Here is a 16,706-nt window from a genome sequence, read left to right on the forward strand (position 1 = left end):
ACCAAATTTATTCCTGATCCTGAACATTTTGGTCGGCCATCTTAAATTAACTGTCATTTGTGTTTGTGTATGGTGTTTATCGAATTTTCACAATTTTTTGGTAATTATTGAATTATCAACGTTAAAATAACATCTCAACAATTTAGTTGTGCAATATTTGTCACAATTTCACACAAGAATCGTGAAAAATACAATTTTTTTGTAATTTGTTGTCTTGTGCTTAAGTAAATAAAATTGGCGTTACTTAGCTAAAAACCTTCAAATATCTAAGTATTTGTTGCAAAATTGGCAAAAAGTGTGTCATTGTCTCCCAGTTAATTGTGTTTTGTGATCAATATTGTAATACTGCATAAATCATAACTTCATAACATTGTCCCTAAATAATTAAATTATCTCATGAGTTTAAATTAAATTAGTGTGAGGCACCAATGGCGGATCTCCAGGACGCGTTACCCCCTGGTTGGGAGAGCAGAACCGATTTTATATCTGGAAAAACGTAACTAAGCCTCCAAATTGCGCCCCCATGTTAAAAATCGAACGTTTCAGGTACTACATAAACCACAATACGAAAACAACAACGTGGGATGATCCAAGAGCTCGCCAAAAGCACTCGACCTCTAAACATGTTGAGTACATCCCTCTCCAGGTGAATAGCAGTTTTGTGTGTACCTCTACCTACAACTATAGTAAGAGTGTTACGTGTATCTTAACTTCACGAATTTTGTACATGCTGCTTGGATACTTTAGCATGGATCACCAGATCTGAGAAGGAATTATGTTTACCCCAGTCAAATTTCCCCTATACCGGCTTTTCAGATCTCTTCAACTCAAAATCCCAAGTGTAATGCGTTGCAGGTATTCACTCTCATATTAATGTTTTTTGTGCTTTTTCTTGTGTGTTTGCAACACTGTTTTAATTTTCTTTCCTGAGTTGGACAAAAATTTAGTATTAGTGTGTCTGATTTTTGGACATAAATGAAAAAAAAGTTATTACAAGTCATGAGCTTTGCTTAGTTTTCATTTTACAAATAGCTGAACACAAATCTTTTATCATTAACTTATACAGGGCTTTCATTTTAAAAGGAGCCAGTCTTAATAACTTTGACAATGAGCAAATCTATTTTCAAGCAAAAACAGGTCGATTAGGGAAGTTCAAAACCATCGTTACTTACAGCTACCCCTACTTTAAAATTTTAAATGGCACTCCCTATTTTTTCAAACATTTTTGGAAAGAGAAAAAAATTACGTATCTAACTGTCAAAGGAAACAATTTTTTGTCGATTCGTTTTTTAGTTAAAGGTGGTTATATTTTTGAAATTTATAGTCTTAGTAGCCTTTGATTTGAAGCCAATTTATTGCTCATTATCAAAAGTTACTGAGACTGGCTCCTTTTAAAATGAAAACCCTGTATATTAATGTACCCGATGTTAATATAAATTATAATGCTGTTATGATTTGTTTGATATTTCTTGGCTTATTATTTCGTACTTATCTAAATAATAAATATTAATAAAATAAGTTAATCAATGGTTTTATCTCTTTTAACAAGTTGTTTATTTTGCAAATCGCTGACGATTTCCATTATTTTTTGTAAAAACTATTTGAGTTAAGTACAATTTTTTAATTTATGAGTGTATGACTTTTTTTACAATCGTTTTACTGCACTTTCAGTTGTAAAATTGATAGCAAAAAGGCAAAAGTTAGATTTAAATTAGATTAAAAAAATATTTGGCTCTACTATTCCTTTTCTCGTATCTGTTGTTTGCGATTTAAAAATATTATTACAGCCGACCTATTTACTTGGAATTTTTAAAATTGCAAGAAGAATATTGGTTTAAAATTCTACCAAGAGGGCATAGAAAAGAAAAAAGTCAAAAATATGATTTTTTGAAATTCTGTTTTTTATTTCTTCTTACCTGAACATAAAATTTCAAAGCATGGCTCTTAGACAATTTTTTAATAACTTTTTTGCTTATTTACTGTTCTTCGCAAATCAAAAAGGGCATTTGTAGTTACAAAACTTAGATTTTTTTAATTTACATTTCTTATTATTTTTTTTCAAAGCTCTTAAATTTTTTTTAGTTCTTATTTTTCGAAATTTTCATACTTGATAGGCCACTGTTTGTAGGTATGACGAATAAATAGTCAAAAAGCATTTAAAAATACTGTTTAATCTCAAATCTTTAGGTTCGGGCTTTTAATTAAAAAATTACAAGTTTTTTGCGAAATTATTTTTTCTACAGTTGCCAAACCCGTTTTAATTTTAGTGTGCAAAGCAAACGGTTTTTTTTCCATTAATAATTTTTTGGGAAAAAAAATTGGATTTGTTACATTTCTAAAAGTATGTTAGTTATTTTTATTGACACCTGTGTCGGAAAGCCTTTTTGTACTATCTATCTACATCATATTCTTTAGAATTACTTGTGTCTGCTGATATGCATTAAGAGAATTTACAGAAAACAAATAATCAAATTTTCACAGTAAAGATTGTTTAAAAGTATTGTCTAATCTCTAATCTTTAGATTCGGGCTTGTAATACAAATAATTACAAGGTTTTTTAGCGAAAATTCACCAAGAATTCTTACGTTTTAATTTTAGTCTGCAATGCAAACGGTTTTTATTATTATTATTATTGTCAGTTATTTTACTAATTTTTTAGAGTGACACCTATATTGGAAAACTTTTTTGTACTTTAGTCTTAACTTACTAATTATTTATTATTCTTTTACATAATACTACCAAGCGCTTTAATGACTACTGTTTTATCATCTTTTTTATCACATTTTATCATATTTTTCAGAATTACTTGTATTTGCTGATATGCATTAAGAGAATTTAAAGAAAACAAAAAACAAAAACTTTTTCAAGTACCACAGAATTTTTTAATTAAATTAAATTTGTAACTACGAGTACATGGTAACTACGGTTTGTAAATTATTTTAAAAAATTATTATAACAAATTTAGCTTATAGCAGTGCACTTGTAGAAAAAAAATAATTTGTCGACAAAAAAAATAATAAAATAAAACTCAAAAACCTTCAAACACATTTGTTTTTAAGGTACGTTTGTGTGTTTTGTTTATAAATTATTTATTTTGTGTAAAAATAATTTTTTACGGAAATATTTCCGTATTATTATTATTCAGTATTATTATTCAGGCAGAAGTGTTTTTATATATTTATGCTTTAAGTCACCAGTCACACAAATTCAATTGCAAACACGTATTAGAAATTATTACCGCTTTGTGGAAATAACAAAATACGCGTTTTTTCTTTATAACTCTGCATTCCATTTTTAAATGTTTTAATAACATGTTTATACTTGTACGATAGAGCAGAAGAAAACATATAAAACTGCAAGAAAAACTTAAAGTACTTTATTTACCGTATTTCACTTTTAAACAACACTACTTTTCCGAAGGTTAAATAAAACCAGAGCATATGAAACAGAGGTTCGTAACATCTGAAATAAAAACGAAAAATTAGAAGTCCAGTAGATGACGTACGCACAGAAACCAACAGTTTGTAATCTACACAAATCCCAGCCAAAACAACACTCTCATTTTTGGTGCAATTCGTTAGAAACATCAAAAGAATTCTAATGTTTCCAAGATTCCAAAAGTACCAAGGAGCTCCAACCAAAGAAGCAAATATATCGCTCGTCTAAAATGAAAAATTACTAAAAAAAGTTATTCTGTTTTTTACTGTACCGTATCTATCAATTGTTGACCAAGCCAACACAACAGGGCTGCGATACACATAGTAACAGTGACAGTCATAATTATTCGCATTTTTAAAATGTTGCTCATGGTAGTGATGGTGTCCGCAAACTACAACTTATTTTTCAGATTTTTTAAAACTATTTTTAGTAAAGTTACATTTATGAGAAATGCGAACATACTAATAAGAAGTAAAATCCCAAGTATCAGAAAAAACGGCATAGCCTTTAGTGTAACATTCAGAGTCATCCTCACATACCTGTAAATGACTTATTTAAAAATTTGACTTTAGGATGATGTGGAATTTCACTTTTTTAAAGCATTGTGGTGTATAATGCAGAGACGTAACGATTTTTCAATTTTTTTCTGATAGCCAGTATCGTGTAAATATTTCCATCCTTTCAAACGGTTAACTTGATTGGTTTCAAACAGGAACTCTTCAACGAGGATGAACTGTAACTGTGCTTCTAAAACCATGTAAACAAAACTCATCCAAAGTTTTAGGAAATTATAATATAGAAATGGAAACGCTGTGAAGTAAAAATAGTAGGGAATAAACGACCATTCCCCAAAATACTCCTCAAAAATTTGAATAAAAATGAAAACCTCTCTCTGACTCCCAAAACACGGAGCATTGATTGTTAGTGTACTTAAAAGAAGCAGCAGAACGAATAATATACACATATTTATGACCTGACATTTTCTCTTAAGTTTCATTTGAGCGTCTTTTCTTACCATATTGAACGACCAACAAATTTTATCAAGAAATGTTACTATTTCAAGGATATCGTTTTCCATGAAGATGAGTGAAAGAACTGCTCCAGTAATTATCTCAAAAAAAAATACAACTTATTACATTGGAAACAACAATCACTTCTTACAAATATGAAAAATAATATCGTTGGAGCGTATCTAAGTAAAAGGTTTATGCTGAAATTTTTGAACACGTAGTATATTTGTAAACATTGAACGGACGAGTAAATTATAATAAGAAGCACATGGCAAAGCTTTGCTAGATTGTAATTTTTGCTTTTATTATAAAGGATTTTCCTCATCATGATAAAAGGGTCTGAAAATTTAAATTATTAGTTATTAGCTGGGCTTCGGTGATTACCATGGAATTCAGCCATCGTCCTGAAGGTTGAAGATTCTTCGCTAAATAACTTTATACTTTCAGGCATAAATATTGGAAAGTACTTAAGGAACGTTTCGTGAAATTGTTTGAAAATGCAATTCTGATTTGTTGCTTTAAATAATTGATTTTATCACTATTGATTACCACCTTATGTAGCGTCAAAAATGACCGAGTAAAGCATTATTAAAAGTAACAAATAAATTAATTGTTACTAGTCCGGGTAGAGATTGTAAGCCGAAGGCACAAAACATAATTATGAATAATTTAATTTGTTCCTTTGTATAGGCATCTACCTAACGATTATAATAAATATTACAATTTTAGGAGTTATTGTCTTATACTAAGTATATTTTTTTTTATTTATGTTATATGATTCTCCCAAGTAAGTTTATTAATTTATTATCAACAGAAAAACCTAATAGCTTTTGGAGATTCATCAATGTTCCGTAACGAAAATGTAATTAATAGTTTTTTGTCTTCATTAACAGATAGTGTATTTATTTCAATCAATATTTTGATATTTTTGTCGGAGGATAAGGCCATATTATATAATGATTTTCCACAATTGTGGTATCGTCTACGAATAATATTATATTAGAATGTATTTCTTTGGAAAGACCATTTAAATAAATTAAAAACAGCAAAGGTCCTAATACGGATCCTTGCGGTACACCAAATCTATTGTAGATCTATAAATCTATTATCAAATTGTTTGCGATTTCGACGAAAAACGATGTTAGAGCAAACTATTAGAAGAAAAACTGTAATATTTCAGTTTATTTAAAAGAATGTTGTTATACAGTGTGGAATTTTTAACTGGAATAAAATCCATAACTTGGATAAAGGCAATTTTTGTAAAAATTCCAGAAACAGGTCGTTTTTTGTTTTTTCTTGCCCATCATTTGGTGGATATGGTTTTTGTTTATCTGCTGTCAAAATTGCCCAGCCACCTCCAACTTTTTTTTTCAAATGTAACGGTACGTCGTGTGACACTTCATGTAAAAGAGCACTTCGAAAGTAGTACAATGCACTATTTGTTTTCTAAATATTGTCAATGCCCAAGTGATAAAAAGATTAAAGCATTATGGAATTATTGAAAATTTGTAACTTGAATATAAGCGATTTTTGTAAAAAATCCTGAAACAGATCGATTTTTGATTTTCTTTGCACATCATTTGGTGCTTGCGGTTTTTGTTTATCTGTTTTAAAAAATGCACAGCCACCTCTAACTTTTTTTTTCAAATTTTTTTTATGTGAAAGAGCACTTTGCAAGGAATTCAACGCACTCTTTGTTTTCTGAATATTTTCAAAGTCTACGCGATAAAAAAATTGATACCAATTTTTATAAGTTGAAATTAGACAAATCGCACTAGAAATGTGGCAAAATGTTGGTTTATGTGTTAAAAATTGATTTAAAAAATAAATAAATTAAAACTCGTGAATATTTATAATGTTCTTCCTTCTTCACAATCGGGCTTTGGGAAAAGTTTCAGTACTAATATTTTAGATAATTTGATCAGAAACTTTTCGGAGGCGTTCGATAAAATAAATCAATCATTGCTTTCTGCTAAAAAAAACTAAGAAAATATCATATTTCTCGTATAATTAAAGAATTAGATTGGCTAAAACTTGATTCTCATTTTAAATATTTGTTAACTGTTATAGTATAGTTTACTCTTTCTTCTATTTCAACATTTCTTTTATCTAAAGTGAAAACATGTCTATTATAAATTTTTGCATAAAGTAATTCTACGTCACACGTAAAAATTGAAATCCATTTAAAAACAAAGCCAGTAAATTTATTTAAAAACAGATAGAGTTAAAATATTTATAACTATTACTTCAGTCATTGCTCTGTTTTTGTTGTTTATTCTGTTTTATTTTTTTTTTTCTTCAAAGTATTAAGAATTCATACTTTTGTTTTTATATTACTTTAAAAAATGTATTATTTTATGTTGATTCTTTTTATATACTACTACTTTTTGAGTTTATATTAATTCATAGTTTGTTTGTTTTTCTTTTGTGAGAGGTTAAGTAAAATAATAAAGACTTTAATTAATTATTATTATTATTTTGAAGTAATATTTTTGTACAATACAATTATACAATAAGTTATACTGGGTATTTCTTAAAAAAATATTTTTCTTACGTTGAATTTTCCTGGTAGGTATACCGATGCAATTCTAATTAATTTTAAAGTGTAGATTAAGCAATGCTCAGAAACACCAAAAATCAGTTTTTTATGTTGTATTTTTCAATAAAAATAATTTCCGCACAGGGTGAGTTAAATAAAAAGCTTTGCAACATATAGTACAGTGGAGTCGGGTTATAACGAACTTTTCACCAAATTTTGAGGAATATGTTGAGGTTGATAATGTATCAGAATTATAAATTTTTACTTGGTTAGTAAAATAATCGGTCTTTTTATTAGAAAATGGTATAATTTGCCAACAAAGGAATCAGTTACCAGTAACCGACCTCTTTGAAGCCCCTTATTTACAGTTTTGCAATAAAACTGATGGATATATTGAAATATCCCAACGAAATCTTTTACAATCTTACCCCAATTACAGTTCACATTGTCACCTAAATTTACGACGCCACAAGTAGCAACTCATAAATAAAAATAATTTTTAAAGTTAAAATGTTAAAGTGCGTTTAATTTAAAATCTGATTGGTATTTTTCTTCTCTAATTTTATAAATAATTATCTGAAGTGAATACGCGTGGTTTATTATAAAATTTAGAATTTGACTTTTTTTCGAAAATACTTTTTTTTAATTATTATTATTATCTGCAAGTGAAAAATTACCAAAAAATTAGGGGAGATACCTTTCGAACGTACAGTCAGGCGTGTAAAATGCAATATTTTTTTATTTAATTAGAAATCGCGATTTTCTTAGATGCGCGATAAGGTTGCCTACCTGGTATAATATATATTTTATTATAATAATAATATATATTTTATATTTATTCATTTTTTTATATTTTTTATGGGAGGACTTGTTATTCTGTGGCTGTTTTTGCTAATTTTAACTCAGTGTGTGTTAAAATTTTGGCTGGGCCCGAATTTTTTCACTAATCAAAACTCTGTATCTCAGAAACTATGAACATTCGAATAATGCAGGTTACTATAAAATTCACGTAATAAACATATTACTGTTTTTTTTACAATAGAGACTTACTTATTTCATATGTAAAGTAAAAATAACTGCTTTTTTTAATTTACCTCTTATAGCGAACTTTGGAGTTCGTTATAACCAGACGCCACTGTATTTAAATGACTCACCCTGAACATGTGCCCACATATAAATTTGTTACAAAAACACATTTCCTAGGAACTTCGCAGCAGCTCGCGCCTGAGCCCCCTCACAGTCCGGGGGGCCAAAGTCCAAGACAGCTCCCTAACCATCCAATCAGAGACCGACGATGCCGTTTCAAAAATCAGCGCCATGTTCCCCACCGTCTCCGAGACCCACATCCGCCTTTTGATGAAAAAGTAAGTAACTCCTGAAATCGTGGTGATCGTATCGTGTGGTGTTAAAAAATTACTAACAAACCACTTTTGTACATAGCTTCTCATACTAACACGCCGCCTTTCATTCTGCTTTTCTACCATTTTCTAGGTATCACAATCGGGAAGCTCTTGTGATAAGTGCGTTACAGGTGGAAAAAAACCCGATCACAACGCCTGGACCTTTCGCAACTCCCCCTCCTCAGCGCAACATCCACCATCCTGGCGTGCACGCCTTGCAAATGACGCCCCCCCTTGGGCTGCGCCCCAGCTCGAGGGGCGGCAGTCCGGTCTTAAGGCCTGGATCGGGGGGCACCAACAGCTCGGGCTCCCCACGCGTGGGAGACGCCTTCAAGGGGTCGCCGAGGCCGCACTCTTCTCCCAAATTAAAACTAAGGTCCTTAGCAGTTCGGCTCGATGTTGCGTTCGGTGTTGAAGAATAAAAGGCAATCGGCCGAATTATTCCTCAATGTCTCTCTCTCTCCAGTAGAAATTAGATCATTCAGTTACATTTATCTAAAATATTCTTGAAACATTTTTAAAAATGTCCATATTTTTTTTATTTTTTATTTTATGTTGTGTTTGTTTAATAGCTTAACCAGCGCCATCATGTTTGCTAATTCTGACTATCTTTAACACCCGCCTTCTCCTCTTATTACTAAATAAGCATGCTACACTTTTAACATATTAAATTTATCGATTAGTTGCTTTGTACAGTCACGATCATAAAAAATGACACCTTGATAAACCTGGCCGGAAATTCAAACCACAGCAAAAATTTTCTACGGAGGACTATAAGTTAGGAGTCGAAGCGAGATTTTTTTGAACCTAAAAAATTGTACGGTACAATCGTGTTTAATTAATTTAAATTCACCCAAACTATTAACTACTTGAAAAATTGTTTAATAGCTTTAACCAGCTCCATCATGTTTGCTAATTCTGTCTATCTTTAACACCCGCCTTCTCCTCTTATTACTAAATAAGCATGCTACACTTTTAACAAATTAAATTTATCGATTAGTTGCTTTGTTCAGTCGCGATCATAAAAAATGACACCTTGATAAACCTGGTCGGAAATTCAAGCCACAGCAAAAATTTTCTACGGAGGACTATAAGTTAGGAGTCGAAAGAAGATTTTTTGAACCCAAAAAAATTGTACAGTAAAATCGTTTCTAATTGATTTAAATTTAACCAAACCACTAAAATGCAGAAAAAGTGCAGAAATGTTGAGCTTTGTACTCTTAACAGACCGAGAAAAACTGACGACTAAAATTTTCATAAGAAACATGAGAAAAAACTATTAAAAATTGAAAAATTGGGGACGACCCACAAATTTGAAATTTCAAATAGTTTTTTCAAATTTGTGGGTCGTCCCCAATTTTTCAATTTTTTTTAAATATAGTTTACGCTAAAATTTTTGCATTATGTTAATGTCTTACTACTTATACAGCGTGCTCAAAAACTGGTGCACCAACTCAATGGTGTGTGGTAGAGAAGTGGTTACATATAATGGTAAAAATAGTAAAAAATTCTTTGTATTAAAGTTATTGATAAATAACTAATTTTAGGTAAATGATATGTGGCAACGTTGTCTAACAGTCATGATCGCAATAGAATTTAAAATAAATTATTTTTGAAACGGTTTCCTAGGAAATAATTCTCAGTGTTGGCTTTTTACTTTTTTTTTTATTTTTTTATTTTTACTTCCGAATTTCGGAAGTAAAATTACCGTTGGGGGCGCCACTGAGCTAGGTTGAAAACAGTAACCATAAATGGCGGGAAAATGTTTATTCGCATATTTTGAGCGTTGTACGAATTTTGGGGCTTCACAATTATTACATTGCCTATGCGGAATGATTATTGCATCTTTGATGCAAGAAACTTATGTTGACAAATGAGAGATGACGAGGAAAACACGAATAACGAATGACTGTTTGGTCCACTTTCTTTATTGGAAAATTATTACAAAGACATTGAAAAGCCTACCTTTTGCCATAATTTACGTTTAAATGTATCATCAGTTGTTAATCTTTATTGTAGTTTTGTAGATTTACCGCAGCATTTCATGATTTTTTCTGTGGAAAATTCTAACCTAAAATTCACACACTTCACTAATTTATTGGTTTCTTGAGCCAAACTTTGTGTTCGCTGTGATCCATTACTTATAATCTTTAATTAGACAACTGTTTGATAACACTTTGTAATCAAAATTTAAATATTTTTCACTTTTTATCCACTTTCAAGTTCCAACAATAAACACTTTATACCACGAAAAACTACAGAACCAAAGTCAACGCTAGTATTTACCACCACGTACTTTTAAAGTAATTCTTTCTATTGTAAGTAATTAACACTATACACGCAAAATTGTTGAACAATTAATTAAATGTCAATTAAATGTGGCATTACGAAAATTTCTTTACTGTTTTTGACATAGTTCAAAAGTCATCACCAGAGGGCGTCTAGTTAATTTTATTTCCGAATAGAATTTGAGCAACAATAAAAATAAATTATTTTTAAAACGGTTTCCTAGGAAATAATTCCCAGTGTTGACACATCTACACATTGTGATTTTTTGGATGAATTTTAATTTTTTTAAATTAAACAATAAGTTTGTAGCTCCAGATTTTTTAAAATATAACTTTAGGATTTTTTTCAACATTTTTCCCGTAATCTGCACTTGCTTCTCAATAACGTACCACTGAGTTGGTGCGCCAGTTTTTGAGCACCCTGTATAAATACAATGATTTTTTCAAATTCATTGATTAGACTTAACAACTGCGCTCTCTGGCGACATTAATTGAACTATGGAGAATAGGAATGTTTTATTTCTGCGTCGTTTCGTATCCTAACCTTTGGATATCCATAGTTTATCGGAGTAACATTTTTTGTGGTCATGACTGTACATACGTATTTGGGCTACTTAATTACTGTGAACAATGGAAATGACTTGATGTAGTTGCAGGTACATGAAGTCGATTTTTCCACAAGCTGACGAGACGGTTATTTTGGACGTACTGTATAATAACGAAAGTAACATACAAAAAGTGTCTGAGATTTTGATTGACATGGGTTTCAACCGGAAAGACACCGTGAAAGCGGCTCAACAAAAAATGGAAACAAAAATCGAAGAAAAGAGGATTGAAGAAGTGAAGAAAAATGAACCACCGCCGCCTCCGCCCAAGATTAAGACAAAGGAAGAAAAGGCCGCACGTAATTATTATTTTCGTTTTTTTTTTTAACAAAATTTATGGTCAATTGTTTTAGTGAAAGAGGAAATGAAGAAGAAATATGCCGACGTACCTGAACACTTGATTAAAATTGCGTTAGAGAGTGTTGATTTTAATGAGAGTCGAGCCATTCAGATTCTCGAGATTATAGTACAGGAAGATACTGATAAGAAGGCGGCTGAAAGCGCAGCTAGTTCTAGTAGCGAAGTCCAACAAGAGTAAGTTTTGTGTTGAGTTTTTTTTTTTAATAAATTTAATTCGATTTTTAGGGAAGTTGTAGCAAAATCTGAACTCAAAGTAACTGAAATGCCAACTTCGCAAAGTCGCCAATCGATTAAATCGCTTTTGAAGGCCGATAAAATTGATAAGGATAAAACCGCATATTCCAGGTCAGTGTGTGAAAAACTATATAAAATATATCCTTGCATTTTTTTGCGAAATTGAAAATGAATTACAGGGTGACTTATATGCAGTGTGAGGAAATTTTATGGGGTGGCCATGAGGCGACAACCGATCAGCTGACTCGTCGTAGCGCTCTCGCGATGTTCATATTTATCGATGAAATGGTCCGTTATAGCGCTTGCGTTGGCGTAGTTTACTAGGGGTTTATACAATTAATGTTACCGATTGATTCGTCAGAAACGTTACGATTTGTATATTTTTTTAAAAAGGACTTTAAAGAAGGATTATTTAGTTATCTACAAAATGTGCTCGAGGTGAAATCGCAGCGTATTTCCCTTTGAAACGTGGTGTGGTTGAAAACATTTCAAGGGCTAAAAATGGTAAATAATTAAAAAAATATTAATGTCACACCAAAGAATACTTTGAAATGAATTACAATTTCGTAATCTAGTTCTACTGGGTCACTTTTATGCTTTTTAAATAAGTACATGAGATAAAAATGTTCTTTTGACTTTTTAGATATTATTAAAATTAACAGAGAGTTAGGGCGGTTAAAAGTAAAGGTATAATGTTAATAGATAAGTGACATTAATTATTTTTTAATTATTTACGAATTACGATTTTTAGCTCTCGAAATGTTATCAAAGGCGATGAACACGCTTCAGAGGGAAATACGGTTCGGTTTCACCTCAGGCGCATTTTGCAGTAATTTTAAATTGCAATAACTTGGTGAGTCTTACAGATAACGAAATGATTCTTGCACCAAAAATTTATTTCAAGTATTAGCTTTATTTCGTCTCGATTATGTGGAAGTCTATCTTTTAAATTAAAAAACTTTCTCGCATCTCGAAAATTTCACTACACAATTATGCAACGTTACAAGAAAATGTAATTTTTTTGGTTTTCCTTTATCAAAACTCAACCTTGTTAAACTACGTATAAATCTGCATTTATTGAAAATTTGTTTGCAAAAAAAACAGAGTTTCTAGCTTTATCCAGAAGGAAGATATGAGCATGTAAACGCAAAATGTGTCCAATTTTAGGTGTTTGCAAATTTTTAGCTAAACCGTCTTTTCAGCCCCTTCGCGAGGGTTGAAACAAAAAATTCTTTGTCTAAACATTTTTTAATACTCTTTCCTAACTTATATCAACAATGCAAGCTGTTCCACAACATTTCGATTTAAAGGTTTATCTGACTGCAAGCGCGCGCCCATGCACTAACCTTCGCCCATAAAATTTCCTCACACTGCTTATATGAAATTCTATCGAAATTTAGTGGTGCCATTTTCTTTAAAGAAATTTTTAATGTTTGTGTTTTGTGTAAATTTTCTAAAAATCGAAATTTCTTGCTTCAAAGTTCACTGGACAATAGCTTAGTTATTTCATTTTAAGCGAACAAAAATATATTTGCTGAAATAAGTTTTTTTAGATTTATTTTTCGCTTGAAAATGAGTCAAATATTGTCTCATTTTGCGATTTTCGTATTGTTTTGCTAAAATAAGCCGATTTGAAACAGCAAAATTTCTTTGAAATTGCACAAATTGCCTTATTTTGTCCAAGAACAACAGTTTTCGCACTTATTTCTATGAAATCTAGTGATTTATTAGATTTTTCACATAATAACTCAAAAAATTGCTAAGTCGCTTCATTATTGCCTGAAACGACTGATTTTAATGTTTATTTTGTTGAGATGTGTTTATTTTCATTTATTTTTCGCTTAAAAATGAGCAAAGTTTCGAACGAACTCGCCAGAAATGGCCAAAAAACCTTTATTATTTTATCCAAAAAAGACAACTTTTACACTTCGATGATTTTTTAATTATTTTCTTACTTTAAAACAAGTAAAATCGTAAGATAATTGTTCAAATCGCCCTCTTTTGACCGAAAATGACGAGTTTGTTTATGTAAAAATACATTGATCGTTGATCTAGAATAATTTCTTGCTTGAAAATAGGTCAATTTGTCTCATTTTGATAAGAAAAACTACAATTTTTGCAAGTACTTTGCCGATTTATCGCTTTAAAACACGTAAAATCTCTTGAAAATAGCTCAAAACTCTGATTTTTTTGTCTAATTTAATTAATTTGTCACTAATTTATTCACTGAAATTCGGTGATGTTTTATTAATTTCTTACTTTAAAATGAGCAAAATCGTCTAGGAATAGCTGAAATCGCTTTAGTTTGACTGGAAACAATTAATTTCACACTAATTTTGATAAAATAAATCTATTTAAAACGATTTATTGCTTTAAAACGAGCAAAAACTCTTAGATTTCCCATCCGAAAACGACCATTTTCACACTTATTTCAGAGAATTTAAGATGATTTCTTATTTAAAAACGAGTCAAATCACTTTATTTTGTCCGAAAACTACGCCATTTGCTCTTGTTTCCTTGAAATACGTCGATCTTCAATAATTTTCAACGTTGATTTTCGCATTTATTTTACTGATAAACGTCGATTTTAAACGATGTTTTGCCTAGGAACGAGTAAAATCGCCTGGAAATATCTCAGATCCCTTTATTTTGACCAAGAATGGCGAGTTTTCCATTTGTTTTGCTGAATACAGTGAACTAGAATAATTTTCGAGCTTCAAATTTACAAGGTGTCTCATTTTGGTAAAAAATTAGAAAAATCTCTTAGGAATAGCTCAAATCACCTTATTCATTATTTCGCTGAACTGTGTTGATTTATCAATCATTAGATAAGATTTGAAAGTTCCTTAAATTGTCCGAAAACGACCATATTCACTTTTACATTTTAATTATTTTTTTTATTTATTTTATTTTAAATTATTATTTATTTCATATTCAATTACGAGAATTTGTAAGAAATAAAAAATACATAATTAATTTTAATTGTGTTATTTATTATTTTTTGAAGATTTTCATTTTTATAAAATTTGAGTTTTTTTTGTTATTTTTTTTTCTTAATAAAGAACGTAATTATTTAATTACTGAACACCACTTCTAGACTTGTTGAAAATATGTCACCGGAACGTCGCTCACCAAACATCATGAACACACAAGGGCCTAACGCGGATTTAATAAAAGGACCAAATAGCAAAATCCTTTTGTAAGTTTTTTCTTCTAATTCAAATATTTTTTTTTCTTGATTGTTATACCCCTTTAGGGAAGACTACGTCAATTGGCAAGGGCCTAACTCAAACCACCGCAAAGGCCCCCAAGCCCTAAGTAGAGGCCCTAACCGCTCCCTGCTCTCGCAAAGAACCTACCAAGCTTGTGGTTCAAACCCAGAACTGCGCAAAGGCCCCAAACAAGGCCTTGCCAAAGGCAGCATTTTCTCCCAATTGAAAAATGTCGCAGTTGGGGGCGAGTCTCGGGGAAAGTAGCAGTTCATGTGTACTATTATTTAAGTCGTTGTAAATAAGTGTGCATGCAGTGTTTAAAAAAAAACGGCAAAGCTTGAGGATATTGGCATCGAATTATTCAGATTGATCTGCAATTTCACAACCAAAGATTTTGTTACTTGTACAGTGTTCACAAAAGAACGTGCATCAAGAGTGTTGTATGAATACGGAGGACTATAAGTTAGGAGACGATTTTTTTAACCCAAAAAAATATGGGACAGACAACCATTTTAACTACGCTCTCTGGCGACGTTAACGGAACTATCGAGGACGGGAACGTTTTATTTGTACGTCATTTCTAGATATCCATAGTTTCCCGAAATCACAGCACTCTTGCACGTTTTTTTTAATAAACACTCGGAGCAATGTAGTGATCCAGAAACGCATCCTATTTTTTGGAAGGCTGTGGCTTGTAACTTATGCCGCCCACTTGAAATACCTGTGCCCCCACATATCCAGCTATATCACGATTTCAAGTCCCCTAATGTACCCCAAATATTTTTGTACTGTAAAAATTGACAAGACATATTTACACGCTGTTAGATAAAGTGTGCAATTTTCGTATTTTCTTGGTAGCTGTACAATGTCAAACGCTTTCAATTGTACTGTGTCTCAAAATAAAATGCCTTCATGGTTACTATCACTGTTTTATTTACACCTCGTCCTCATTCAGCAACAAATTCGGGATCCCGTTATTTATGGGAAACTTCCGTCCGGTTTCGGGACAGATCAGCTCGCCGTTGATTATATCGATCTCCAGCAAGGCGTGATGGGCTTTTTTCAGGAACTCGTGGTCGTTTTCGTAATTTTCGACCACGTCCTTCGGGAGCCCCTCCAGTTGGCCTATGCTTTGGGCTGCATTGTAGAGCACGTTCCAGTCCACTTTTGGGATGATTTTGGCCACGAAGTCCGGGTTGAAGTCCACTTCGGACACTCGCACGTCCGAAGCCTGAAATTTTGGGAAAAAAATTGACATAACCTCAAACAACACAAGTCGGATTTAGCCGATTTTAGGGGCGTTTTTCGCCTGAATTGTATTAAAAACGTAAAGTACTCACGTTAATACCAAGCGGGTACCCCACAGTCACGACTTTCATGCATTTGGAGGTTAGCATGTTGTGGGTTAACAATTTCATTTTCCGATTTTTGTGTATTTACGTGTATTTTTCACACCAGTGGACAATTAATTGTTTAAATCGGCCAGTTTTTCGCGTGAGACACTTTTTGCGCTCTTGGATGCTTACCCCATCACTGATTGATTTACAATGAGCTTTTGGTTCAAATTTCGCGCCTCGCTTCGAACGGAACTTGGTGACTCTTTAACAACTATTTAACCGT

General features: G+C 31.6%; 2 protein-coding genes across 5 annotated transcripts; one reads left to right on the forward strand and one right to left on the reverse strand.

Moving 5' to 3' along the window:
* Positions 1-21: 21 nt before the first annotated feature.
* Positions 22-16,005, forward strand: LOC656340 (uncharacterized protein). Of its 4 annotated transcripts, XM_015978593.2 has the most exons (11): positions 22-100; positions 417-496; positions 547-646; positions 748-855; positions 8,191-8,351; positions 8,479-8,763; positions 11,332-11,579; positions 11,634-11,814; positions 11,866-11,985; positions 14,972-15,073; positions 15,131-16,005. In XM_015978593.2, exons 2-11 carry the CDS (start codon positions 429-431, stop codon positions 15,348-15,350), a joined length of 1,593 nt encoding a protein of 530 aa, XP_015834079.1. In that variant the 5' UTR covers positions 22-100; positions 417-428; the 3' UTR covers positions 15,351-16,005. The 4 variants fall into 4 exon arrangements, with proteins under 4 accessions (XP_015834079.1, XP_015834082.1, XP_015834083.1 ...); XM_015978596.2 differs by lacking the exon at positions 8,479-8,763 and having other exon boundaries at positions 11,326-11,579; XM_015978597.2 differs by lacking the exon at positions 8,479-8,763.
* Trmt112 (tRNA methyltransferase subunit 11-2) lies at positions 16,000-16,673 on the reverse strand. Its single transcript, XM_962797.4, has 2 exons — positions 16,427-16,673; positions 16,000-16,317 (listed from the first exon to the last, which is right to left on the reverse strand). Exons 1-2 carry the CDS (start codon positions 16,502-16,504, stop codon positions 16,021-16,023), a joined length of 375 nt encoding a protein of 124 aa, XP_967890.1. The 5' UTR covers positions 16,505-16,673; the 3' UTR covers positions 16,000-16,020.
* Positions 16,674-16,706: the final 33 nt, after the last annotated feature.

This window comes from Tribolium castaneum, chromosome 1 (assembly GCF_031307605.1).
Source record: "Tribolium castaneum strain GA2 chromosome 1, icTriCast1.1, whole genome shotgun sequence".
Taxonomy (NCBI): domain Eukaryota; kingdom Metazoa; phylum Arthropoda; class Insecta; order Coleoptera; family Tenebrionidae; genus Tribolium; species Tribolium castaneum.

What these genes read in the sequence shown, in the direction of transcription:
- LOC656340 (XM_015978593.2), top strand. Translation starts at nt 429, where the DNA reads ATGGCGGATCTCCAGGACGCGTTACCCCCTGGTTGGGAGAGCAGAACC. An exon ending in GATTTTATATCTGGAAAAAC is followed by an intron (nt 497 to 546) that starts GTAACTAAGCCT and finishes CGAACGTTTCAG; the next exon opens with GTACTACATAAACCACAATA. An exon ending in GATAAAACCGCATATTCCAG is followed by an intron (nt 11,986 to 14,971) that starts GTCAGTGTGTGA and finishes CACCACTTCTAG; the next exon opens with ACTTGTTGAAAATATGTCAC.
- Trmt112 (XM_962797.4), bottom strand. Translation starts at nt 16,504, where the DNA reads ATGAAATTGTTAACCCACAACATGCTAACCTCCAAATGCATGAAAGTC. An exon ending in GGTACCCGCTTGGTATTAAC is followed by an intron (nt 16,318 to 16,426) that starts GTGAGTACTTTA and finishes CCAAAATTTCAG; the next exon opens with GCTTCGGACGTGCGAGTGTC.